We start from the raw sequence: 25620 nt of genomic DNA, 5'->3' as shown, positions 1-25620 counted from the left end.
CTGGGAGCCTTAAGGAGGGGGCGGGCCCGGGGGCGGTGGCCCCAGGAGCGGTTGCCGCGGGCACCGGGTGGTGACGCGACCCGAGGGCGGAAGTGAGAAAGTTGCCAGCGTCCCGAGACAAGTTGGCGGAGCTGTGTGCGAGCGGCAGCGATGGGGGGTTCGGGCAGTCGCCTATCCAAGGAGCTGCTGGCCGAGTACCAGGTGCGCGAGACGCCGGTCCCCAGGGAGTTTGCGCGCGGCCTGCGCTCGGGAGAGGACGGTCCCCGAGCCGCGGCCGGGCGGGTGGGCGCGGCCTCTGGCCCCGGGCGGCCTGCTGACCCTCCTCTCTCGTTTTGCCTTCCAGGACTTGACGTTCCTGACCAAACAGGAGATCCTTCTGTAAGTGCTGTTTCGAACCTCACCTCCGGGATGCTCTCGGAACGGCTTCGGGAACGGGGAGGCTCCGTCTTACTGATGGGCAAACCGAGGTCCCGCCAGCGGGAGGGGCAGGGGCCTGCATGAAGCCAGCAGCTGAGCCGGAACTGGGGGCCGGAGCCCCGGGCCCTCGGCTGTGCCCTCTTGCCGGCACGCCCTCCCGTCTCGCGCCGGCGGCCCCAGCGGTGCACCGCGGAGCAGCCTCCAGCCAGAGTTGGGTGCTCTTTGACCCCGCTCCCCTGGCTTCTGCAAAACGGAACTTCCTGCCCCAGTCCGGCCGAGACTGCTGTAGTTCTGGGCTGCTTTGTCTGCTGGAAAAGCCAGAGAAACCTTGGGGAGCCCTTTGGCTCCTCCTTTATCTGAATACTACCGTAACCGTTAACGCTTACTGAGCATTTCCCATGCTCTGCTGAAGGGTTGTCTACGTTTCCTTTGTAACCCTCACGAGGGAGGTATGGGGACAGTGAAACAGTCGGATGACTTGCCTAAGACGACATTCTTGAGTAAGAGGATTTGAACTGGGGCTGGAACCGCTTTCCTAGCCAGTTTTATGTGGCCGCACACCTGAGCAAGAAGGTTCCTAGGCTTCTCCTGGCAAAAAAGAATGCCAGTGGGAATGAGGTGGGGCCTAAGGGGTAGAAAGTTCAGGGTAGCTGCTTTGAGGAGCAGCGGGAGATTCCTGAAATGAAATGAGATTTCAATTTAGCTCTTTTTCACTTGCTCTTAATTTAAGACCAATTTCTGGCCCCTTCTCGGACCTCTCCACACCTGGGAGAGTCTTGAATCAGGGCCAAGCACAGTGCCTGGGACATGGGGTCCCACAGTAAACCTGCAAGGATGGACTCCCAGACTCCCTTTACTGTCTTGTGATGTATCTCCTCTTGCCTTAGATGTCCTGAGGGCTTAGCTCCTCAGCTGGTTCCTGATGGGTATTCAAGGCCAGGAGGGGGGATGTGATACACTTAGGGAAGCACACTAACAGGTTCTCTTCCTTCTGCCAGAGCCCACAGACGGTTCTGTGAGCTGCTTCCCCAGGAGCACCGGAGTGTGGAGGAGTCACTGCAGGCTCGAGTGTCCTTGGAGCAGATCCTCAGCCTTCCAGAGCTCAAGGTGCCAGCCCCCCCAGCCTCCCTCTGCTACTCCTTCTGAGGTCACATGGTCACTGCTCCCCATTCCAGTCTTCTCTCTGTTTCACCCTAAGTTCCTGGGTGCTTTATCAAGGTCATCCGGGGGAGTTATATAGTAATAGAAGGATGTTTTGCACACTGGGATCCTCAGACATATTCTTGGAGGTTCAAAGTTGTGTCCTTTAAGAGGAGTTGAATTACCTTATTGAAGTTTGAGAAAGTCTATTCCAGAGGCTGATTGCCTTTCCATAGGGCTGCTGTGAAAATTTTTATGCAAAGGCCCTGGTCTATAACACAGTAATTGCTCAATTCAATATTTGTGTTTTAAAATAACCAGCTCATCTTGTTCTCTTTGCTTAGGATGCCTTCCTCTTCCTTACTTCTCTGCTCCTGGGCCTGCCTGTATTAGGTTAAGCTCTGATGCCCAGAAAGCCATTTCTGTCTCTTCCCCAGTGGGGTCATGGGTCCTCCTGACTTCTATACTGGCCCGAGTGGTGATGGTTCTCCCCTGAGAGGCTGAACTGCTCCCTCCAGTTTCCTGGTGGCGTTTGAATATGTGATTTGGGGTGCTTCGTGTGTGGCGTTCACAGAAGGCTTTCTTGCTTAGGCCAACCCCTTCAAGGAGCGAATCTGCAAGGTCTTCTCCACTTCCCCGAGCAGAGACAGCCTGAGCTTTGAGGACTTCTTGGACCTCCTCAGTGTGTTTAGTGACACAGCCACCCCAGACATCAAGTCCCACTATGCCTTCCGCATCTTCGGTAAGGAGCAGGGGGCCGGGTGGAACACCAGCCTCTCTGACGTGGTCTTTGTGGAGATGCCTGAGGGCTCAGGGAGTCACGAGCTGGGTGCTCATCCCGACCACCTCCTTTTGGGCTTCCTGTGTCTGCTTTCTAGACTTTGATGATGATGGAACCTTGAACAGAGAAGACCTGAGCCAGCTCGTGAACTGCCTCACGGGAGAGAGCGAAGACACACGGCTCAGTGCTTCAGAGATGAAGCAGCTCATCGACAACGTGAGCAGTAGTGGCGGGTGGGCTGGGCTGGGGAGCAGGTGGGGAAGGCTTGGGCTTTGGCCTTGAAGCTTCCCCTTTCCAGATCCTAGAGGAGTCTGACATAGATAGGGATGGGACCATCAACCTCTCCGAGTTCCAGCATGTCATCTCCCGCTCACCAGATTTTGCCAGGTATGACTGTGGTCTTCACCTGCTGCACCAGGTCTGGGATGTTATTTCTGGAGGTGGTCCCTGGGGTAGGAAAAGGCCTCCTGCTTCCTCTGAATATATTAGAAGGGGACTCACTTCTAGAAAGGACTCACTGCCCATTCCAAGGGGTCTTGGGGGAGGGGTAAACTTAAGGTTTAGTCCCTACCCTCCTCTTTCAGCAGAAAGCCCTAACACGCTCTTCTCTTGTTCAGTTCCTTTAAGATTGTCCTGTGACGGGAGCCACAGCATGTGCAGCAGCACCCTGTTGAAGAAAGTCCACTGCTGAGCTGTGGTCATGGTTACCCCTGTGTTGTCAGCGCCGGCCAAGCTGGCCCAGCCTGGAGCTGGCACTGAGCAGTCTTGCCCGGGGCTGTGGAGGGCCCTCCACGTCAGGGCCTTTCCCCTTCTCACTGTCATCGCTCTATTTGTGTTTCTACTAATCAATAATAAAGGTTTAGAAATTTTGAGCCTTTGTGCAACACTAGAATTACTGATGTGAAGGAGTGGACTTATATATATATATGAGCCCTCGGTCACCCTGGGGATAAGTAGGATTTGAAGGGGATGGCTGATGGCTCATATGGTGAAGAATCTGCCTGTAACGCAGGAGACCCAGGTTCAATCCTTGGATCAGGAAGATCCCCTGGAGTAGGAAATGGCAACCCACTCCAGTATTCTTGCCTGGAGAATCCCACGGCCAGAGGAGCCTGGTGGATTACGGCCCATGGGATTGCAAAGATTTGGACACAACTGAGCGACTAAGCATGCAGGCAAAGAAGGAGACAGCAGGAAGTCAGACTATCTGCCCGTCTCACCCTCCCTTGTGAGGGGATATGAAGAGGAGCATGAGGGGTGGAACTCTTGTATCCTGATAGTGGTGGTGGGTACATGAACTTCTACATGTGTTAAAACTCATAGACCTGTGTACTAAAAGAAAAAAGGTCAGTTTCACTGTGTGATCATTTGAAAAATAAAAATGCTTTTCAAGTCAAAACAAGAAAAGCCAAGACCTTTTCCCCTGTACCCCATCCCTGAACCGAACCAGGGGTGCAGAGTAAAGGGACTGAAGTAAACAAATCCTCTCCCCTACCCACTTTACAAACCTGGCTTGGGCTTCCCTGGTGGCTCAGTGGTAAAGAATCTGCCTGCCAATGCAGGAGACATGTGTTTGATCCCTGATCCTGCAAGATCCCACATGATGCGGAGCAACTAAGCCCATGCACACAGCTCCTGAGCCCGTGCTCTAAAGCCCATGACCATGAGCCCTAGAGCCCACGCTCTGCAACAAGAGAAGTCACTGCACTGAGAAGCCCACGTACCACATCTAGAGTAGCCCCTGCTTGCCACAGCTAGAGAAAAGCCTGTACAGCAAGGAAGACCCAGCATAGCCAAAAATAAGCAAAAAAAAAAAGAACCTGGCTCCGTGGGGAGATGTGGTCAGCCAGGCTGGGCTGGTGTTAGCCCACTAGCACCTGAAAGAGGCGGCCTAGAACCTCCCAGAACTCAGAGAACTGGACCAACCTCAAAAAGCAACAGTCCTTTAAGAGGAAGGGCCCAGGATTCAATTTCAATTCTTTAGATTTTATTAAAAAAAAAAAAAGTAAAGTGCATTTTTATTAAAAAAAAATATATATAAAACCCACATAAACTCAACGGTCCCTGTGCTGGGCAGTTATCAGTGGTGCACGGGCTTAGTTGTCCCTTAAGAGTAGAGGTTGTAAGGTGTAGGATGAACTAGGGGCTGGGTTTGAAGGCCAGGGCAGGTGTGGGAAAAAGGGACACAGGTTTGTAGGCTGGAGGAAGGCAGGCAACAGTCTCTTCCTAGAATTCTGAGGGATGATGTTCATCGTCATAGACTCTTCTGGACTGGCGCTGCCCTGTCGCTCTAACGTGGCTGCAGCCTGATACAGGCTGGAAAAGTCCAGGAGGAGGTGGGCCTGAGCCCAGGGCCTCAGAAGGGCTGCCGGGCCAGTGTGGCCCTCTGGTCCCTGAGGTGACAGGATGATGGCTGCAAGGACGTGGCCAGCGGGGGAGGCTGGACCCCTTGGAGCCCAAGCTGGGCCCGTCTCTGCAGTGAGCAGGGGCAGCCTGTGACAGCAGGGGAAGGCGGAAGAGGCCGGCTAGTGCGCCGTTTCCAGCTCTGTCTCACACAGCCACTTTGGATGCATCCTTCCAATCTGGAAGCTGGGAGCCGGGCACTGGGCTGGCCACATGTGTGGCGTCATCTTGCCTCTCTTTTCCTGTTTCACATTTTCGACTGTTTTTAAACAAAGGGCTCAGTTCACTTAAGGAGCATCTGCTCACTTGGGCAGGCCCCCATCTTCAGCTAGGACCCACAGGGACATGACCATCTGGGGTGGAGGATGGGGGGGCCTTGCTACTTGGCAGCGGGCTCTGTCGCTCCTGAGGGCTGCACACCGCGGCTTCTTCCACGAGGAGGGGCAGAGGTCCAGCCAACCGGCTCTGAGCACTCGGGGCCCCAGAGGGAGGCCGCCTCCAGAAGTCTGCTCTCACACTACCGAGTCCCGGATCTCAGAGCCCAGGCGGACCCGGGGCCGGGGACATGTCGGGGACACCTCCACAAAGCTGTCCTGGACGCTCAGTGGCCTCTTCTCTGACTCCGTGAAGACGCGGGACCTCTGGAAGCTGTCCAACAGGGCCTGGTAGCCTTGGTGGTCCAGCGGGGTGCTAGGGGGGCCCACGCCGTTGAGCGGCTGGGTCTCAGGCGGCAGCACCACTGGGCGGGTCTTGGGGTGCACACTGGCACACTCCCCCTGCTTCAGGAAGACCTTCATGCCGCCGCGATGCCGGTAGAGGAAGAATAAGATGAGGAGCACCACGGCGAACACGAAGAGCACACACATCACCAGGAACTCCGTCCAGTACGACTTGTCCATGCGCCAGCTGGCCTTGCCGCCCGCCGGTGCGCTCACCCGAGACGTGTTGATGATGATGCTCCGGTCCTCACTGCCAGCCGCCTCATCCTCCACCACCTTCGGGCAGTAGCTGGCCTCCAGCTGCTGGATGCCTCCCTCCAGCGACCAGCACTGGAACAGCCCCAGCTCCTGCTGGCTGCCCACCAGCAGCAGGTCCCCGGTGGCCAGCACGCGGAAGGAGGCCGAGGCATTGATGGGGGCCCCATTGTGCAGCCAGAACCGGGTCGCCAGGTTGGACAGGAGCGGGCAGGCCAAGGTGTTCACCGTGTGGGGCTGGAAATGAACCTGCTCACAGGGCTTCTCACCTGCAGGCAGAAGAGGCACAGTTCCCGGTCAAGGGGGCTGGTGTCTCCGCTCGCCCCAGGCTCACTCACCCACCTCCCTCCAGGCTGTGCACCTCGTGGCTATAAGGGCAGCTTGGGGACTTTGGGGACTGTGGGTCTCACTTGCCAGGACCCTGCTTCCAGGGCCAGAGGGATGAGCAAGTGAGGAAAGGCATTTACGCCCATCAGTGGCTGGAGGAGCCTGCCAGGCAGACTTGGCCCTTGCCTTTCCGCCACCTTTTGGTGGGGACCTTACCCTTTGGTACAAACGCCCGGATCTTGGAAGGGCTGCAGGCGTTCTTGGCACTGACCCCCTCGATGTCCTGGATCCATGGCCTGGGGACCAAAGAGAGTCTGGGATGGGCCAGGAAACCCCAACAGCCTGCATCTGCCCCCATCCTCCTCCGTGCAGTACGCACTGTCACACAGCCCTGCAGATGTAGGCCTGGGGAAGGGCTCAGGGACAACCAGGACCAAGGCAGGGGTGAAAGGCAGGCGGCCTCCCTTCGCAACTCCCCAGCCCACAGGCTCTGTAGACAGAGCTGGCATCTCCTCTGTCTACACAGTATTTACTTCATATTAAAGTTGCTGTGATAATTCCTTAATCACAAAAGCAGAGTGAGTCCCTAGAGAACGTCTGGAAGGGCAGCCAAATCTGTACGTATTAACATATATCTGTCTCTTTTAAAGCAAAGCACAGGCACTGACTTAATTTTGGAAAACACAGAACTCAATCAAGCACAAACTCAACCGAATATTACAAAAGTCACAATCAGAGGCTTCCCTGGTAGTCCAATGGCTAAGAGTCCGAGCTTCCAATGCAGGGAGCCCAGGTTCCATCCCCGGTCAGGGTATTAGATCCCACATGCTGCAACTAAGACTCAGAATAACCAAATAAATACATAAGTATTAAAAACAAAACAAAACTTTATGGAGCTAAAATATAATTAAAAAAAAACGCAATTACCTATTCAACAATAAAGGTGGTATTTTTTGGAGTGTCCCTTCAGGTATACATATGTGTACACACACACACGTGATGTTTTAAAATATAAAACTGGAAACAGGTATGCCCTTGAGTGAAGTATAGACACTACAAATAGGACAGATCCAATTTTTACTTAAAATGTATGTATTTGGGACTTCCCTCATACTCCAGTGGTTAAGACCCTGAGCTTCCAATGCAGGGGGCCTGGGCTTGATCCCTGGTCTGGAAACTAGATCCCACATGTCACAACAAAGATCAAAGACCAACTGCAGCCAAACTTTTTTTTTTTAGTTTTTAAAAAAAAAAAGTATTTTTGTTCATATTACACATATTTGGAAAAATCTGGGAGGATATATATTAAATCTAAGTCTCTCTAGGTTGTAAAATTTGGATAGTTTTTATTTTGTTTCTGCTTATCTCTATTGTCTAAGTTTTCTTAGACAAAATAAGTTATTCTGAAAACAATTTTTAATTGGTTTGTTTTTAGCCACGCCACTTTCGGGATCTTAGTTTCCTGGTCAGGGAATAAACCCTCGTCCCCTTCAGTGGAAGAGCAGAGTTCTAACCACTGGACCACCAGGAAGTCCCTTAATGGGTCTGTTAATGGATTGTTATGGAGCCCTTATTTTCTGTTATTTAACTACATTCATGTGCCAATTCACATTCTCCAGCAAATCTTTTCACAGCTATGACATTTTATACTAACTACCCAATCCTGTCCCTGCTTTACAGATGGGTAAGACAAACATAATTTACTGTCTGAGTTACAACTCTTTTGAGAGTCAGGAAGGGAGCTGATTAATAATTATCCCCAGGGCTTCCCTGGTGGCTGGCTCAGTGGTGAAGAATCCACCTGCCGATGCAGGAGATATCGGCTTCAATCCCTGATCCAGGAACGTCTCACCTACTGCGAAGCAACCTGTGCACCACAACTCCTGAGCCTGTGCTCTAGAGCCTGAGAGCTGTACTGAAGCCCACACTCTAGAGCCCATGCTCCCCAGCAAGAGAAGCCACTGCAAGGAGAAGCCTGTGCACTGCAATTAGAGTAGCCCCCACTCGCCACAACTAGGGCAAAGCCTGCATAGCAACAAAGACCCAGCATAGTCAAAAATAAATAAATACAATGATTAAAAAAAAAATGATGCCCAGACAGCGGACACAAATGAGGCTGTGTGGTGATTCCACAGAGGGTCTAAAGCAGAGACACTTGGAGGCAGGTGCGCCAGGAGGGACAAGGGGAAGGGGCCCAAACTAGCTCTTACCTGACGGCCACCTCTGGTTGGTAGAGGCTGACGGACGCACACCTCCAGCCGCTCCAAGCGCAGTAGGGGTCCCGGGCCAGGAGGCAGTCCCTGCAGCTCTGGTACAGGCTGCAGTTGGCCACAGGCACCTTGACTACGCTCGAGTGTGAGGCAGCGTACAGCAATCCCTGCAAGAGACACGCAGCATGGGAGGCAGGCCCCGGCTCCCACAGCTACACCCGGCTCCAGTGCCCCACAAAGCCACCTCCTGGGAGCCGCTTCTCAAGCACCTGCCCCTCCCCCCACATTCCGACAGCTCCTGTCGGAGCCTGGATCTTTCCACCCGACTGGGGCAGGAGGGCAGGGCACCCCAAGCCCACTGCCCAGACTCCCCTCTGTACTCCCTCTCTGCTCACCCTGTCGGCGTCCAGTTGCAGGTTCCGCACGGGCTGTCCTGCCGGGAAGACCTGGAGCTCTTCAATGATGTGCACCGCGGTGCCCACGCTCACCGCCTTGTGCACCCAGCCGTCACCTGCGATAAGGACATTGCTCAGGCCCTGTGAAGAGCCTGCCGCCCATGCCCCCTCGACCCCCAGCCCGCCTGCAGTGGGCACGCACCAGTGCCCAGGAAGAGGACGTCGTAGGTGCGGTTCAGGGCCAGCACACGGTGGACAGTCACATGCTGGTAGCGAGCCTGGGGCTGCAGCAGCAACATGCGGCCGCGGACCTGTCCGTCCATCAGGAAGTGGTCCTTGAGGAAGTTCAGCACGCGGTCAGGGAGCTGCAGTGACGAGTTGATCTTCCTCTCCCGGGCACTATTGGTGATGCACTGAAGGAGAAGGCGTTGGTTTGAGATGGGCGGCATTGGGGTGGCCAGCAGGATGGGTGTTCTACAGATCCCGCTGGGATTGCCACGCCCTGCCTCCCCAGTGGACAGCAGGGACTCCCCCACCCTCAGAAGCCAGGCCACAGCATGGCTCTCCAGTTCTGTGGAGCCGACACGCTTCTCTGCAGGTCTAAGGCTGTGGGGCCGTGGGCCCTGGCTGCCAGGGTTTCCCCATCTCTGCCCACCAACCACCTCTCCTTCCTGCCCATCCTTCCCCCACCCCCTCCCCTGGGCATGACCGCACTTTCTGCTCCTGTAGCATCCTTTCAGCAGGAAGTGACAGAGTTCCTTTCTCAAGAAGCCCTGGCTGAGCAAGGTGTCCCAGTGTAGGGGCCACAAGGGCGTCTGCAGTTAGTCTGCCATATCGCCAGAGGCTTCCTGGGCTTCCCTGATAGCTCAGGTGTTAAAGAATCCGCCTGCAATGCAGGAGACCCCAGTTCAAGTCGTTGGGTCAGGAAGATCCCCTGGAAGAGGGCATGGCAACCCACTCCAGTATTCTTGCCTGGAGAATCCCCATGGACAGAGGAGTCTGGCAGGCTACAGTCCATGGGGTCACAAAGAGTCGGACACGACTGAGTGACGGCACAAGGGTTCCTGATTCTCTCTGCCCTGGGGCATTCTCTGTAGCAGCTCCAAGAATTAACATCCCAGAGTGACCCTCAATCACTGAGGCCCAGCAGTTGGTAACAAACACCCCAGTGGGACGACGCTGAGATATACTCCACATAGCCTCCCAGGGCCCCGGGGCCTCAGCTCCAGGCACCCACAGCAGCAGCAGTGTGGCGACCCCCGCTTTCTTGGCTCCGCCCCTCCCTCCACAATCCTGTCCCCTCTTTGCTGCTTCCGGGGAGTAGCTCCCCTAGAAACTGCCAGCACCCATATCCTTGTCTCAAGGTCTGCTTTGTGAGAAGCCCATGAGGCTGGAGGGAAAGAAGAGAGGACCATTTGCCCACGGCCAGCCACTCAACAAGGAGCTCACGGTGGAGTGGGAGAGAGGCATGCTGCAGGCAGCGCTCTGATGGGACCGCCCTGCCCAGCCCACTGCCATCCTGATGTCCACGGTCACGTCGAACTTGCAAAGACAAGCAGCCCTGGGTTCTGCCCCCACTTTCAAGATGAGACAACAGGCTTAGAAAAAGCAAGCAAGCCCAGCACGGGGTGTGGACCCGTCCTCCCAGCACGCTGCCCTGCGGCAGGGAGCAGCACTCACCGCGCCCGGCCGGGGCGAGGGTACTGGGTGGGTCACTGTGTACCACTGCTGCGTCTCGCGGTTCACCTCCTTGTAGAAGCCGTTGAAGGTGGACTGCACGTCCTTCATGGTGAAGACACAGACGGCAGAGCCCTCCGTGGTTCCCCCCGTTCCTACCGAGGAAGTTGGCTGAATGAGCCCCAGGAGCCTTGGGGTTCACAGTGAGGCCAGCCACGCACCCCTCACCCTGCCTGTTCCCAGCTAGGTCCCGGGGGGCGCACCACTGGGATGTGAAGACCCCGTAGAAGAGGGTGTCGGGCCAGTCCTCGGGGCGGGGCGTCAGCGTGAACATGTCCTGTAGCACGTTGAACGGGAAGCCGTCGTCGGGCCGCAGGCACAGCAGCTGTGCCTTCAGGAAGGACGTCCAGCGCTGCTGCAGGACGCGCCCGCCCCCTTCGTCGCCCTGCACCAGGGAGAGGGGCTGGGCTCAGGGGACAGCGCCTCGCTTCCCCTCCCCAGACACCAAGAAGGGCCCGACGGACACAACACCAGGCCTGAGCTCATCTCAAATCAAGAAGACAGGGCTTCGTCGCCCTGCACCAGGGGGAGAGGGGCTGGGCTCAGGGACGGCTCCTCGCTTCCCCTCCCGGGACACCAGGAAGGGCCCGACGGACACAACACCAGGCCTGAGCTCATCTCAAATCAAGAAGACAGGGGACTTCCCTGGTGGTCCAGTGGTTAAGACCCTATGCTTCCAGTGCAGGGGACGCTGGTTCAATCCCTGATGAGGGAACTAAGATCCCACATGTTGCATCCCATGGCCAATATATGTGTGTGTTTATGTGTATATATACATAGAGAGAGAGAGAGAGAGAGCACGCCTCCGGCTAGATCTAAATTTCACATAAACAATAAATTAAAAAAAAAAGACTTGAAGTGGCAGCCTTCAGTCCCCCCCTTGCCAGAAGGCTGGCTAGGTAAATGACAGTGCTTCCCTAACTGCAAGGAGCCAGAAAAAGGACGAAGGGAATCTGTCTACAAACATGAAAAGACGTCACGATTTACTGCTGAGCAGAAAGGGAGGCTAAAGAGTTGCATTACAGTGTCTCTTTGTTTGCACATGGTTTTACACAAGACAAATATGTAAGTCTTTACATATGGGCAAAAGTATAAAGATTAGCAAGGAACATTCTAAATTGTTAACAGTGGTCACTTCTTGTGGAAGGATGAGATTTTAACACCGACAGTCACCATCTAGTGGTTGCTCAGCACATTTCCAAGCACCGTACATGCTGAACAGAGGCGGGAACTGAAACAGATTTCTCAGCAAGGAAATTGCCCAAGATCACACGACCCGCAGGGTTTGAACCCAGGCAGCTGGGCTCCAGCGTCGACACTCTTAATCACCATACCAAGCTGCCTCTTTATCTTGTGATTTTTGTGTATACTTTGCTATGTTTTCACGTTTCTTTTAAATAAGAAAAAAACAGACATTTTAACTTAAAAGAAGAGAAGACTTCTCTGGTGGTCCAGTGGTTATGAATCTGCCAGCCAATGTAAGGGACACGGATTTGATCCCTGGTCCAGGAAGGTCCCACAGGTCGCAGGGCAACTAAGCCCGTGCACCACAACTACTGAGCTGCACGTTCAGCCTGGGCTCTGCAACAAGAGAAGCCACTGCAGTGAGAAGCCCGTGCACCTCAACTAGAGAAAAAGCTGCCGCTCAGCACAGCTAGAGAAGAGCCCGGGAAGCACTGAAGATGTAGCTCAGCCAAAAATTCAAGAAAAAAAGAGAAATGCCAGTAGCCAAGCCGTTCCTTCTGGAGGACAGGAGAAGGCCACAGACGTGGGGCCTCTAGGGTGGCCCAGCCCCCTCACCTTGCAGATACGGGCGATGCGGGACACCATGGTGTTCTCAAAGAATTCCAACTCCTGGCCAATCTCTCTGAAGAAGAAGTAGATCTTGTCATCGTCCCCTTCCGAGCTGCCCAGGCTCTCGGGAATGTAGGCTGAGGCCATAAACGCTGGGTCTGTGGGGGGGTCGGTGGGGAGCACCATCAGCCCAGCGATCCCAGACAGGCGAGACTGCTCTCTGGCCCTGCTGGGGGGACAGGGCCCCCTCCCTGGGGCCTGGGGACTGCCCACTGGGTGGGCGGCGGGAGGATTTCACCTTGCAGCCAGTTGAGGGAGGTCTCAGTCTTGATGGGGCGGAGGCTTTGGCTCCTGGAGATGGTCGGGTCACTCCCCTGGAAGCTGCTGACTGTTCCCGTGTACAGCTCGCCATCTGCCAAGAGAACATTTCCCATGGGAATGGGCCCTGGGCACAGCCCCTTCCCGCTCAGGGCCCACAGTGACCTGAGTGCGGCCCTTCTTGCTTGAGGAGAACAGAGGAGGGAATAAGAACTAAGAAGAGCCAAACTGAAAGCCGCCTGGGGTCGCCGCACCCCTGGGAACCAGCACGGCACCAACGACCCGGGCCCCCCTGCCTGCCCCGCCCCTCACTCACCAATCACTAGGGCCGTGGACTTGAAATTAGGGTCAAAAGGACAACGGCCCTTGCCATCTTCCAGGAGGATGTTGCCCTGCTTGTCCTGTGCGAGCGTGAAGTTCTCCACGTCCTGCAGGGGAGCAGAGCAGGGAGGTCAGGGCCACACCGGGGAGTGAGCGAGCTTGGCGGAAGAGCAGGGAGGTGTCCAGAGCGAGGGCAGTGGTCCAAGGGCCTCCTCCCGATCCTGGCCTCTGGGGCACAGTCCCTGCAGCGCCTTGCCATGACCCCTCACAGTGGCTGGCCCACGGGGCAGAGAAGAGGCTCAGACAGGCGACGTGAGCCAGGAAAGGACAGTGATGTGGTTCAAACCCAGGAACGTCTGACTCGGAACCTGGCTGCTCCGACTCACGCCCTGAAAATGCCACCCTCTACAAAGTTGTGCAAAGGGCAGAAACACAAGGGCGTGTGTGTGATGAGGAGGGTGGATGAGATGGGCTGGCCAGGACTAAGCGAGAGCTGGAGGAAGTGAGAGGGTGTGATCGTGGGTCAGCCAGGATCTTGTGCTCAGGGAATCCTATAGGTCTGTCTTCTACCCGCACCCTGCAGGGAAACCCACCCATCAGGGCTGGGCAGGGTCCCCAGGCTCTCAGGGCCCTTGACCTCCCAGAAGCCTCCCACCAGGGCCCTGCCCTTCACCAGGGGTCAGTGCTACAGACCAGTTCCCTGGGGGCAGAAAGAGGGTACTTCCTGGGCCAGCCGGGGGCCGGCCCGGGGTGCAGAAGGGCACTCACAATGTAGGTGCACGCAGGGCTGAAGGCCTCCGTGCCACAGGCGATCAAGTGGCTGCTGTTGAGTGGCAGGAGAATCTTGATGTAGTTTTGACAGTCCCGCTGGAGGAAGGAGGAGGATGTAAGGCACAGACAGGCCACCAGGGGGGGCCACTGAGCCCCCCCGAACCAGACCCAAGGGGCAGTGCCTTCTGGAGCAGAGGAGACGGAGGACCGTGCCCATGTGTGCATATGTGTGTGTAGGAGGGGACCTTGGGGCTCAGCTAGCTCTGTGACTAGGAAACTTCACTTCAGTCTGGGGTGAAGGCACAAAGCATCTCCCTTTTGAGCTGTCTTATCCCAACCTGGTGAGGAAGTTGAGCCCAGAACAGAAGGAAACACACAGCCCTGAACCCTGGACTCCAGACTCGCGGATTGCCTCTGAGAGGGTGTCCTAACAGGCATCTCCTGAGCTTCTGACTGTTCCCCCAAAACGCCCTCCTCTGGGGTCTCCCCGCTTTCATAGACGCCAACTCCATCTTCTCAGGCCCCAGACCTCACAGCATCCTCGACCCCCCTCTTATACCACCCCCACCCTGGTTCTCCCATCCGGAAATCCTGGTGGCTCCGTCTTCAAGATACATCCAGGATCTGACCGAGACGTCCCGCTCCCTTTCTTGGTCCAACGCTGGTCCGGGCCACCATCCCCTTTCGCTCCTCGCTGGTCTCCCTCTATTCTTGCCCCAGGAGCCCGCTCCCCACCACGGTAGTTAGAGCGACTTTCTGAAAACCCACACTGGACCACGCCACTGCTCTGCTCAGCCTGCCAGTGGTTCCCCAAATACCTCACTCAGAGTGACATCCACAGTCCTGTTCTTTCTCCACATCAAACCCCTCACCCCTCCTCTTAATCTTGGCTCAAATGTCACTTTTTCTAAAGGAAGTGTAACCTGACCACCCTTAAAACAAGACTGATTTCTTCTTTTTCACAATGATATAATAATCAGGAGATCAAACCAGTCAATCCTAAAGGAAATCAACCCTGAATATTCATTGAAAGGACTGATGCTGAAGCTCCAATACTTTGGTCACCTGATGTGACGAGTCAATTCACTGGAAAAGACCCTGATGCTAGGAAAGACTGAGGGCAAGAGGAGAAGGGGGCGACAGAGGATGAGATGGTTGGATGTTATCACTGTCTCAGTGGACATGAATTTGAGGAAACTCAGGGAGACAGTGATGGACAGAGAAGCCTGGTGTGCAGCAGTTCATAGGGCTGCAAAGAGTCGGACACAACTTTGTGATTTAACAACAACAACAACAACGATAATAACCAGTGTCTCAAAGCACCCAGGCACAGAGTAAGTACTTAACACATTTCTTCTGAATAAAAGAAATCAAAAGCAGTCAGGGCTTGAACCTGTGTCTTAAAAAAAAATTTGGTGTGTGTGTGTGTGTGTCGGGGGTGGGTCATGCCACTTGGCTTATGGGATTTTAGTTACCCGACCAGGGATTAGGAGTCCTAACCACTGGACCCCATGAAATTCCCTGAACTTATGTCTTGACCCCAAGACTGGTGTCTTTTGCCTTCACCGTAGCTGCCCCCCACTGCACTCAGGACGAGGAGGCCTCTGGGAATGGTGGGGAGTCTTCCCAAAGAACTCTGGGCTGACCGGTCCCCACTCATTGGTCTGGCCAAAACCAAGCTAGGGTATGTCAGGCCTGCCACATCAAGCACCATCCTCAAAGGGACAGACTCCCACCCCCACCCAATCACTGCTCCTGCTGGAAGCTGACCTCTGTTTGGCCCTTATCATATGTATTAGCTCACTGAATCCTCGTGGTAAGTCCAGTGAGACATCCATCCTTACCCCCATTTTACTAAGGCTTGGAGAGGCAAATCCATTTGTCCGAGGTCACAGAGATAATACGTACAGGGTCGAGACACAAACACAGGTCTGGCCATCTCAGAAATCCATGTCCTTTCCACCACAGCTGGCAGCATCTGCTCCCACCTCCGGCCTCCATCCTGGGCCCAGACCTACCACCTCCAGCCCTCCTTCAGCCCAGGTCACCTCCAGGTGCTGGCTCACCTCTGGGTTTTTGCCCTTGAAACTGCACTGCTTTTTTCTCTCTGCATCTGCGCGCCACAGCAGCTGGGGAACCAGAAAGGGGAAGGTCAGTGTGCACCTAGGAGCAGAGGCTCCGCCTCCCGTGTCTTCGCCCCTCCCCCTGGGAGCAGAGGCTCCGCCTCCCGTTTCTTCACCCCTCCCCCATTTGCATCATCCTGGGGCCCAGAAGTTCCACCCCCCACCCAGCCACCCACCGGCACCGTCCACCCAGCCTAGCCCTGAGCATCATCTGACCTCCTGGTACTCCCCGCCTGGCAGGAAGCTGACGCTGCTGTTGAGTGCCAAGAGGGCCTCTCGAGCGCCCACGTACACAGTCCTGCCATCCTTGCTCAGCAGGAAGGATGTGTAGTTGAAGACGTTTTCAGCTTCAAATCTGAGGAATGGTCGCTTTTCAGAGCCTGGAGAGAGGATGATGGACATTACCTGGGGGCCACTCCTCCCCTGAGAACGCTCTTGCATCAACCTCTAGAACAGACTGATGCGGTTGAAGGTAGATCAGCAAGGCAGTGGGTGCATAGGACCGGCAGTCAGATTTAGGGGAAGCAGCACTCCCGGATTCTCAAACATTATGTATGAAACAAACGCACAATGATGAATGTCAAAGAACATTAGTTACAGCACCATTCATGTTAATGAAAGACTGAAATCACCTCAAATCCAACCACAGGGGGCTGGGTGAAAATAAATCTCAACACTTTCTATGCCGGAATACTATGCAGCTGGTAAAATGCTGTTGTATTAGCAACTCCGGACAAATAAGCAAAGTTATCTAAGAAAGGCATGGTCAAAATATTAAGTGAACTGAAATAGAAAGTGATGGATTTTGAGCATCTAACAGAATGTAAGAAACGAAAGTCTCTTTAACATTCTCCTTTGAGTGCCATTAGACCCAAAGAGAAGGACTTGTAAGCACAGCCCACTCCCGTGGGCAGCAGCGATCACGAGTCACAGAGGAATGCAAACACGGGGAGCCAAACTTCAGGTCTCAGCACTGCTTCGTGTCACTCACCGGCGATTTATGGTTATTAAACCGAATGTAAATGCTAATAACCTTGACCTCAGAAACTTGAATGTACACCAGACAAGCACTGTGATGCTGGGGGTGAAAGGAAATCAAGGAAAATGCCATCTCCATATCTTCCTCTGAGAGGAAGGGCCTCTGAGAATAAGGGCCACAAGAGACTATGGTTTGTAGAACAAGAACTTGAGGCTTAAGCATATTACTTACATTTTAAATTGCAAAGGTAACCAAATATAGAGGCAGACAATGCTTGGAGGAAGTAGGGAAGGGTGATGGAAGTGATGGAAACCTTTACTTTTCTTAGGGGCAAGTCAGTAAATCCAATAAACCAAGAAATCGTGGAGTAAACATTTTATTTAAGTGGAGGGAACCACTCTGTAACAAGAAGTCTAAATGATTAAAATTGCCCCTTTTACCCAGGCCTGCGGCTGGGGAAGACTGAGGCAATTACTGCTTTTCACAATAAGTCTTTCTATGCTTAAAAAAAAAAATACTATGTGCATGTATATATCATATAAATTTCAAGTATCTTTCATTGTTGTAGAATATATAATAACAAGGAAAGATACTAGTTATCTACTATTAAATGAAAATGAAAAAACACTATACATAGTTAGATTCTATTTTTTTGTGGGAAAAACATAAACATGGGGAAAAACAGTCAAGAAGGATGAATCACAAAATACTGAAAAGTGGTATCCTGGTAGAATTCTAGGTTATTTTTTTCCCTTTGCATTTGTTATCATTTTTTGATTCTATAGGTTACACTTGTGCAATGTTAAAGAAATAAATTAGAAGGAAAGGAAGAAGAAGATAAACACACATATCTATCCACCAGGGTACTGCCTATGCCCTCAGTGACTGGTGGATTTGGAGGGAAATCATTTAAAAAATTCTAAGCAGCTGATAAGAAAAGAAAAACAAGCAAAAACAGCCACCGTGCCCAATCCCAAGCATCTTGTAACTGACCAGTCGACTGCAATCACTCTAACAGTTTCATGAAGCTGAGGAAGCAAAAAAAAAAAGCAGCATGCCAACGAAGCAGTTGTGAAGACAGCTTCATGTGTGTTTACAGGGTGAGCATTTTTACATACCCCTAGCCTGGTTCCACAAAGGGCAAGGATCATGAAGAAAAGAAGGTAGTGAAATATAAATGCTAAAAATCAGGAGCAGAGGGGGAAAAAAAATCTGAAGAAAGCATCTAAACCAGATAGGAAGGACGGGTTCACATCAACAGGTCATAAGGTCCTCAGGCAGCTACCAGACATGGGCTCTGCATTTAATGTTGAGCCTCCCAGTGGCCAAAAAGAAAAGGAAAATCAGGTTACTTTGTCCTCACTGTTCAAGAGGAAGAACACATACCAGCCTTTTTTGGGGGAGCCAGGCTTTTTACCTGGCTGTTCATGCTGAAGGAAGCCCTTCAGTAGGACTCCCCAGCACCTCTAATGGGAAATCCCTCTAGCAAATAGGAATGATGGAGTTCCCAAGGCTGTTGTTTCGTCACAAGGTCTCCTGATGCGAGAAGGCAGTATTACCAGGTACCAGTGTGGGAATCTATGAGGGAATCTGCAGCTAGGAGGCCTGTCAGTCTAGAACCAGAGCAGAAACACAGGCTGCAGTGGCAACTCACAGGGCAGAGTCCTGCCCACTGTCCAGAGCCTGAACTCTGCTGCAGGAGCCACAGAGGACAGCTGGCAACTCACAGGGCAGAGTCCTGCCCACTGTCCAGAGCCTGAACTCTGCTGCAGGAGCCACAGAGGGCAGCTGGCAACTCACAGGGCAGAGTCCTGCCCACTGTCCAGAGCCTGAACTCTGCTGCAGGGACCACAGAGGGCAGCTGTGGTCTGGAGAAGTTAAGGCCTCTCTCAACTCTTACATTCAGATTGGAATCACACTAGATTCCAAGTCTTTTGCCTCAAATTCCCAACTCCTCACCACTTCTCTTAGCACTCTACACATCGGAAGGGGGACTTCTCTGGTAGTCCAGTCGTTAAGACTTCGAGTTCCCAATGCAGGGGGTGTGGGTTCGATCCCTGGTCAGGGAACTAAGATTCCACATGCTGCCTGGCGCAGTGCGTGCGCGCATACACACACAGACACACACAGACACACACACACACACACACACACACACACACAAGGATATGCTGGCAGGCCCAAGGAAAGTTTCCAGCACTAACCCCCTACTTGTCCCAACCATAAAACCCAACACATAATTGAGGCCCAATTATGTTGCTTGTACTTTGAGCTGATGAGCTGGTCAGCCTTTTGGAACAAACAGCCTGGTCATTTTGCATTCTGCTCTGGGAAGAACCATCCCCCTCCCCTTCCCCTCAACCAAGAGACCCCTCTGCTTGGCCACCACAGATGCCCCCAGGAAAGTGTTGGGTCAACATGTTGTACTTATTAAGTCCCTGGGTACCCATGACGGTCCTGTGAGATAGAAACTGCTGCTAGCCCCAGGTTACAAATGAGGAAATTGAAACTCAGGATCAGTAAGCAATTTACACAAAGCCCCGCAGCAAGAGTCTGTCATACGGAGTGAAGAAAAGAGAAAAATATAACGTACTAACACATACATGTGGAGTCTAGAAAAAATGGTACAGATGTACCTATTTGCAGGGCTGTAACAGAGAGGCAAACAAATGTGTTGACAGGGGTAGGGTGGTAGGATAGACGGGCAAACAATGGAAACAGTGACAGACTATTTTCTTGGGCTCCAAAATCACTGCAGATGGTGACTGCAGCCATGAAATTAAAAGACACTTGTTCCTTGGAAGAAAAGCTATGACCAACCTAGACAGCATATTAAAAAGCAGAGACATTACTGTGCCAACAAAGGTCCATCTAGTCAAGGCTATGGTTTTTCCAGTGGTCATGTATGGATGTGAGACTTGGACTATAAAGAAAGCTGAGCGCTGAAGAATTCATGCTTTTGAACTGTCATGTTGCAAACGACTCTTGAGAGTTCCTCGGACTGCAAGGAGATCAAACCAGTTAATCCTAAAGGAAATCAGTCTTGAATATTCATTGAAAGGGCTGAAGCTGAAGCTCCAATACTCTGGCCACCTGATGTGAAGGACTGACTCATTGGAAAAGACGCTGATGCTGGGAAAGATTGAAGGCAAGAAGGGGACGATAGAGGATGAGATGGTTGGATGGCATCACCGACTCGATGGACATGAGTTTGAGCAAGCTCCGGGAGTTGGTGATGGACAGAGAAGTCTGGCGTGCTGCAGTCCATGAGGTGGCAAAGAGTCAGACACGACTGAGCTGAAAAGACTAAACTGAGGGTGGTGGGATGACTCGGGAGATTGGGACTGACATATATACACTACCGTGTATAAAACAGATAGCCATGGGAAGCCGCTGTGTAGCACAAGGAGCCCAGCTCAGTGCTCAGCGATGACTTCCAGGGGTGGGAACTGGAGGTGGGTGGGAGGTCCAAGAGGGAAGGGTCTGTGTACACATATAGCTGATTGACTTTGTTGTACAGCAGAAATTAACAACACTGTAAAGCAACTATACTCCAATTTAAAAGAAAAAAAAAAAGGAAGTGTGATGGAAGGCCAACTCAGGAGGTCTCCTCCCTGGACTCCCGTCTACAAACTGCAGCAAAACTACCTGGAAGACCTACACTCTAGATCCACGAGCTGACCCTGAAGACTCTGACGATGCTGGCCCGTGATGGGGCCTGAGAACATGCAAGGTTTTGAATCTCCCAGGGGATTCTGAAGTAGGAGGCTCATGGAGCACACTTTGAGAAGCACCATGTTTGTAGGGCAGGGTAGATGCCATCTCACCAAACTGGAGTTTTCTCATAATGGGGATAATGAAAACAAAACTCACAGCGGGCTCACAAGGAGTCAGTGAGGCCAGAGCAAATGGCCACTGCAGTCCCTCGTCTTTTATTTTAGTATTTTTTATTTATTTTTAATTAATTAGTTTCCGGCTGCACTGGGTCTTCGCTGCCGTGTGGGCTTTCTCCAGGTGCAGTGAGTGGGGGTATTCTCTAGTTGCAATGCACAGGCTTCTCACAGACCAAGATTTCTTGCTGCAGAGCACAGGCTCTTAGAGCGCACGGGCTTCAGTAGTCCTGCGCACAGGCTCAGTTGCCCCGAGCCATGTGGAATTTTTACAGACCAGGGATCGAACCCATGTCCCCTGCATTGGCAGGCAGATTCTTAACCAGTAGACCACCAGGGAAGCCCCCTCCTCATCCTTTCACAGCGCTCCAGTTTCCTGACAGTGAGGGCTTATCTGCCTACAGAGGAGGCGCATTTCTACCGAGGCAGCAGGTCCCCGTAAGCCTGGGCAGAGGCTGCTCTTGCAATCTGTCCACACACAGGAATGCCAAAGGTCAGAGATAAGCTTTAGTCCAGGTGGCAGCTCAGCCTTGCTCAGGCCTGGGGGCATGGGGGGCGGGGAGACTTGCCAAGGGTCACAGCCAGGTGGGAGGGGCAGCCGAGGCGCCAGCTGCCCAGCCCTGGTCCAGCCCCGCCCTCCAAACTCACCAGCTGCCCAGGAGCCCCCACACCTCCTTCGTCATACTGGGAGTCAATGCAAGTGCCACGGGACAGAAAACACCCTGAAGAAGCAGGCGAGGGGTCCTCTCACACGCATTCCCATTCTGGGGATCCTGTCCCTCGCTCCCTCCGCCCCACGTCTCTCAAACTCAAAGCACCACGGTATCCTGAAGGCCTGCCCATCCACAATCCCTCTTGCCCTGTGGCCTTCACCAGGGTCAGTCAGTGGGGCTCGCTTGCCAGCTGGGAGTGTCAGCAAGCCAGAAGTTAAAAGCACAGACTCAGAAGGACTTCGCAGGTGGTCCGTGGCTAAGACTCCGTGCTTCCAATGCAGGGGGCCTGGGTTCGATCCCTGGTCAGAGGACTAGATTCCTACATGCTGCAACTGAAACCCAGCACTGCCAAATAAATAAACAGCACAGACTCAGAGACCTGGGCTCAACTCCTGCCTCTGTTACTTACTGTCTGTGTGCCACTAGGACCAGCCACTTCAAATCTGCTGCCGCTTTTGCTAAGTCGCTTCAGTCATGTCCGACTCTGTGTGACCCCAGAGACGGCAGCCCACCAGGCTCCCCCGCCCCTGGGATTCTCCGGGCAAGAATACTGGAGTGGGTTGCCATTTCCTTCCAATGCATGAAAGTGAAAAGTGAAAGGGAAGTCGCTCAGTCGTGTCCGACTCCTAGCGACCCCATGGACTGCAGCCTACCAGGCTCCTCCATCCATGGGATTTTCCAGGCAAGAGCACTGGAGTGGGGTGCCATTGCCTTCTCCACACTTCAAATCTAGGCACCCTGTTTTCTTTATCTGTGAAATGAGGATAATAGCACCTTGCCTCTCAGGGTAGTTACAAGAAATGAGATTAGACACGTAAATAGTAATACATGTAATAACCCACATTTACTGAAAGCTTCGCTCAAAACAACTTTGCACATGTTATCACGGTGTTGGCACGGTGTCTGGCGCATGATCAACACTCCAGCAGATCAAAAACAAAATCAGAAAGCCCTGCAGGAAAATCCAGCCTGGCGAGAGCTGCCAGAGAAGCAGGGCTGTTTGGAAGAGCTGGGCTTCCCTGGTCCTCACCCTGGGCGCCTCTAACCTCGGCCTGTGCCGAGCCAGCGAGGGTCTCACAGCCAAGCAGAGGGCGTGGGCTCAGACAGGGCCTGGGGTCACAGGCCCGTGTGGTGTGTGTGCGTGTGTGCGTGCGCGCACTCTGGTTCCTACTCAGTGGTGTTCTGAGTGGAGTTCCTGCCTGAGCTTGCCTCTGTGTGTGTATGCGTATGTCTGTGTGTGTATACACCCTACTGCAGGGCTTGTCCGTGCTTGAGCGTTCGCTCCGGGGTGCCATCTGCAGAGGTGACTGAAGGGGGGAGGGTGTTTATGCACTCAGCTTCCCGAGTGCTGGGGCACAGGGTCAGTCTTAGCGTCTGCCCTACCCTGTGTGTGGCAGAGAGTGTCCTGTGCTGCTCAGACACCCTCCACGTCCTCTGCCCAGCGGGTTAGTCCGGTGCAGAGAAGGTCGGGCTGCCTAAAGATGTGGCTGGTTCTCCCAGGTGGGATGAAACCTTCCCATCCAGCCTAGGGCCGGCCTGAGCCAGTGGCTTCTCCAGGGCTCCAAGATGGTGAGATGGGGGCTGGCCTGGGCGGGGGAGTGCAGCTTGGGCTTGTCAGGGCTACCTGAAGGGCCCCCACTTCCACACCCTCGGGACTGGCGCTCTCAGCCGGAAGTGATGCGGTGACAGCTCAGCCCCCAGCCTCAACTGGAGTTCCTACCCTAGGCCGTGACTCAGCCGGAAGCCTGGAGCTGTCCGGGGTGAGCCGGGAACAGGGCTCAGCTCCGTCCCCACCCCGGGGCAGTCCCCACCCTGCCAGTCAGGCGCTGCGGCAGGCCCCCGTGACTCAGAGCCCCACCCCACCTTTCCCTGCACTGTGGCTGCAGGGTGGGGGGGCCACAGCGGACGCTGACCTGGCCTCAGCAGTCTGCCCTCCACAGGCCCCAGCAGGACTGAGCCAGAAGACATCAGCTTCCCTGTGGAGTCAGAGCCCGGAAGTTGCCCCCAGCGGGCAAGGGAGGGTGGGGGGGGGGGTGGGCGGCTGGCTACCCGTCAGCTTGAATCCCAAGGTCCCCAGAGAGGGGTCTGTCTGGGCCCCAGGCAAGAGAGCCCCTAAGAGAGGCTCTGCTGGAGCACCTCTTCCGCAGGGAGTCACACGAGAGGGACCCTTGGACCCACCTGCGCCAGCCGGAGCACCGCCCTCCTGGCCGGGAGCGCTGACTCAGCACCGACCTGCATGTCGTGTCCTCCTTTCACACCGCCCAGCGCCGCGCAGGCCCGACGGGCTGCGGGCGGCGTGCCAACTCTGCTGTCACCAGCCCCGGTGCCAGGGCAGAGTCCCCAGACCAGACAGGGAAGGGTCACTCGTGGTGGGGGAAGGGGGCTACGTGCCGGAAGTGCTTCCTACGGACTGAAGTCACCGAGAAAGACAGAAAGAAATCGAGGGAACCCAGCCTGGAAGGGGCAGGCACACTCAGGCAAAGCCTGGCTCCTGGCTCGCTGCTGCTCCAAGCCGGCCAACTGCTCCTGCCACCCCTAGGCGGCCCCCAGCCCCTTACAGACACCCCCTCCTTCTGTTCATCTGGCCAGCACAGTCTTAACCCAGGACCTGTCATGAGCAGCCATCGTCTTGAGAGCCTGACCCCCACCTACCCCACCCAGGACCAAGGTCAGCTCCTGCAGCCCTCTGCTTAAGGGGCTGGCTGTCCCCTCTCTGCTGAGGCCCATACCCCCACTCTCCTCCTCTCAGAGCCCCCCCTTTTCTGAGGAAGCTGGGGCTTTCAGGCATAAACAGCCTCAACTTCCCACCGTTCACCCCAGTGACCCTCATCTCCTCAGAAACCAAGTCCTGGGTCATCAACCTCCATCTCTCATCCCAGAAGCCTGTGTGCTTCCCTCCTCGCCTTCTCAGACCAACTCCTGAGAAGAGCCACCCAGAGCCGTCTCCACTCCTCACCTCCCACTTACTCCCTGACCGGAGTCAGGCCTTAACCAGCCCCACACTCACCGGGCCTGGGCATTGCCTCCCTGCCAAACCCCGGTGCCAAGGGGCAGGACCTGGAGGGGGTCCCTGAGCGTCTGCCACGCCGGCCTTGGCTGGGGAGGCTGGGGGCCGGGGGTCGGGGGGCAGTGGTCTCCTCATGTCTCCCTCATCCTCCTCCTGGGCTTCATCCCTCAAGCGCTGACTCAGCACTCTAAATAAAAGGGCTGCTGCCGGGCATCCTGGCCGGGTCGCTGTGAGGTAGGAATTACCATCTGCTTTTTGCAAGGGAGAGAACCAAAGCGCACGTGAACTGACATGCCCTTAGTAATGCAGTTAGGAAGAGTGGTGGAGCTGAGATTCGAACTTGGGCCACTGGCTCGAGTCAGTGTTACAGATCACCTCCAGCCTCTCCAGCCTTTCTGCTCTTGAACCTTCTTGTTCCCTGGGGTTGGGCCTTTGGACCTTGGGCCACACATTCATTCTGTTTCAATGTCCTGGACACTGGTGACTCCCCAGCTTCTTCATCCAGGGCAAGCCAGACCCCATGATGCGGAGACCCTCCATGGGCGCCTTCCCACCTCCACCCCTTCCCAGACCACTCCTCGACTTGGGATCTTGTGTGTCTGTGGGGCATCGCTCAGCAGGCTGAAAAGCCAGGAGGCGCACTTCCTGTCTCCCTTTCTCTCACCATGGACAAAACCACGGTCACATCCTGAGAAGTCCCCTCCTCAACGCCATCAAGGTCTGTTCCCCTCACCACCCCCACTACCTCAGGCCTACACCGGCCACCCCCCTCTCTCACCTGGGCCACTGGGGCAGCTGCCAGCTGGCCCCTGCCCCCTGCCCTGCTGCTGGGAACTGTCACTGTCCTGTGACCCAAAGCCTCGGCCCCTAACTCACCAGTTCATGCCACGTCCCCCTCCCATTTCAGGAGAGCTAACTGCAACTCAGGGTCCTATTTCTCCTCCCCAGCCTTCACCCAGGCAGTCCCCCTACCTGGAATGCTCTTCCTTTTGACTAACTCCCACTCATCCTCTGAGACTCAGCCCGGTTTCACCTCCTCCAGGAGGCCTTCCTGAATCCCCGGCTGGGCAAGGGCCCTTCTCTGTGCACCCATCACTTCCTGTTCACACTTCTGGCTCTGCACTGGCCACACTGTCTGACGACGATGGGCCTCTGATGCCTGTCTCCCTCACCAAGCTTGGATCCTTGAGGATCAAAACTGTCTTACTGGGACTTGCCTGGTGGTCCAGTGGCTGAGAATCCGCCTTGTGATGCAGGGGACTTGGGTTCGATCCCTGGTCCGGGAAGATTCCACAGGCCGCAGGGTAACCGAGCCCATGT

General features: G+C 54.4%; 2 protein-coding genes across 2 annotated transcripts in view; one reads left to right on the top strand and one right to left on the bottom strand.

Annotated features, from left to right (window-relative positions):
- The first annotated feature begins 37 nt into the window (after positions 1 to 37).
- CIB1 (calcium and integrin binding 1) lies at positions 38 to 3210 on the top strand. Its single transcript, NM_001075433.2, has 7 exons — positions 38 to 201; positions 344 to 378; positions 1416 to 1524; positions 2149 to 2299; positions 2436 to 2554; positions 2637 to 2725; positions 2956 to 3210. Exons 1-7 carry the CDS (start codon positions 151 to 153, stop codon positions 2975 to 2977), a joined length of 576 nt encoding a protein of 191 aa, NP_001068901.1. The 5' UTR covers positions 38 to 150; the 3' UTR covers positions 2978 to 3210.
- Positions 3211 to 4303: 1093 nt separating this feature from the next.
- Positions 4304 to 25620, bottom strand: part of SEMA4B (semaphorin 4B) — a 98400-nt gene continuing 77083 nt past the window's right edge. Inside the window, 13 exon segments of the mRNA XM_024982321.2 lie at positions 4304 to 5984; positions 6259 to 6338; positions 8253 to 8419; positions 8648 to 8763; positions 8850 to 9060; positions 10328 to 10479; positions 10586 to 10769; positions 12185 to 12336; positions 12477 to 12590; positions 12813 to 12924; positions 13586 to 13684; positions 15655 to 15717; positions 15928 to 16091. Of these exon segments, the coding sequence (XP_024838089.1) occupies positions 5254 to 5984; positions 6259 to 6338; positions 8253 to 8419; positions 8648 to 8763; positions 8850 to 9060; positions 10328 to 10479; positions 10586 to 10769; positions 12185 to 12336; positions 12477 to 12590; positions 12813 to 12924; positions 13586 to 13684; positions 15655 to 15717; positions 15928 to 16091 (2345 nt within the window). The 3' untranslated portion in view covers positions 4304 to 5253.

This window comes from Bos taurus, chromosome 21 (assembly GCF_002263795.3).
Source record: "Bos taurus isolate L1 Dominette 01449 registration number 42190680 breed Hereford chromosome 21, ARS-UCD2.0, whole genome shotgun sequence".
Classification (NCBI taxonomy): Eukaryota; Metazoa; Chordata; class Mammalia; order Artiodactyla; family Bovidae; genus Bos; species Bos taurus.
Note: the sequence above shows the minus strand (reverse complement) of the source record. Positions and strands in the feature narration are given on the sequence as shown.

Bases quoted from the DNA above. Each gene is read 5' to 3' on its own strand.
- CIB1 (NM_001075433.2), top strand. From the start codon at position 151: ATGGGGGGTTCGGGCAGTCGCCTATCCAAGGAGCTGCTGGCCGAGTAC. The intron at 2,300-2,435 runs GTAAGGAGCAGG...TCTGCTTTCTAG, and splicing joins CTATGCCTTCCGCATCTTCG to ACTTTGATGATGATGGAACC. The intron at 2,555-2,636 runs GTGAGCAGTAGT...TCCCCTTTCCAG, and splicing joins TGAAGCAGCTCATCGACAAC to ATCCTAGAGGAGTCTGACAT.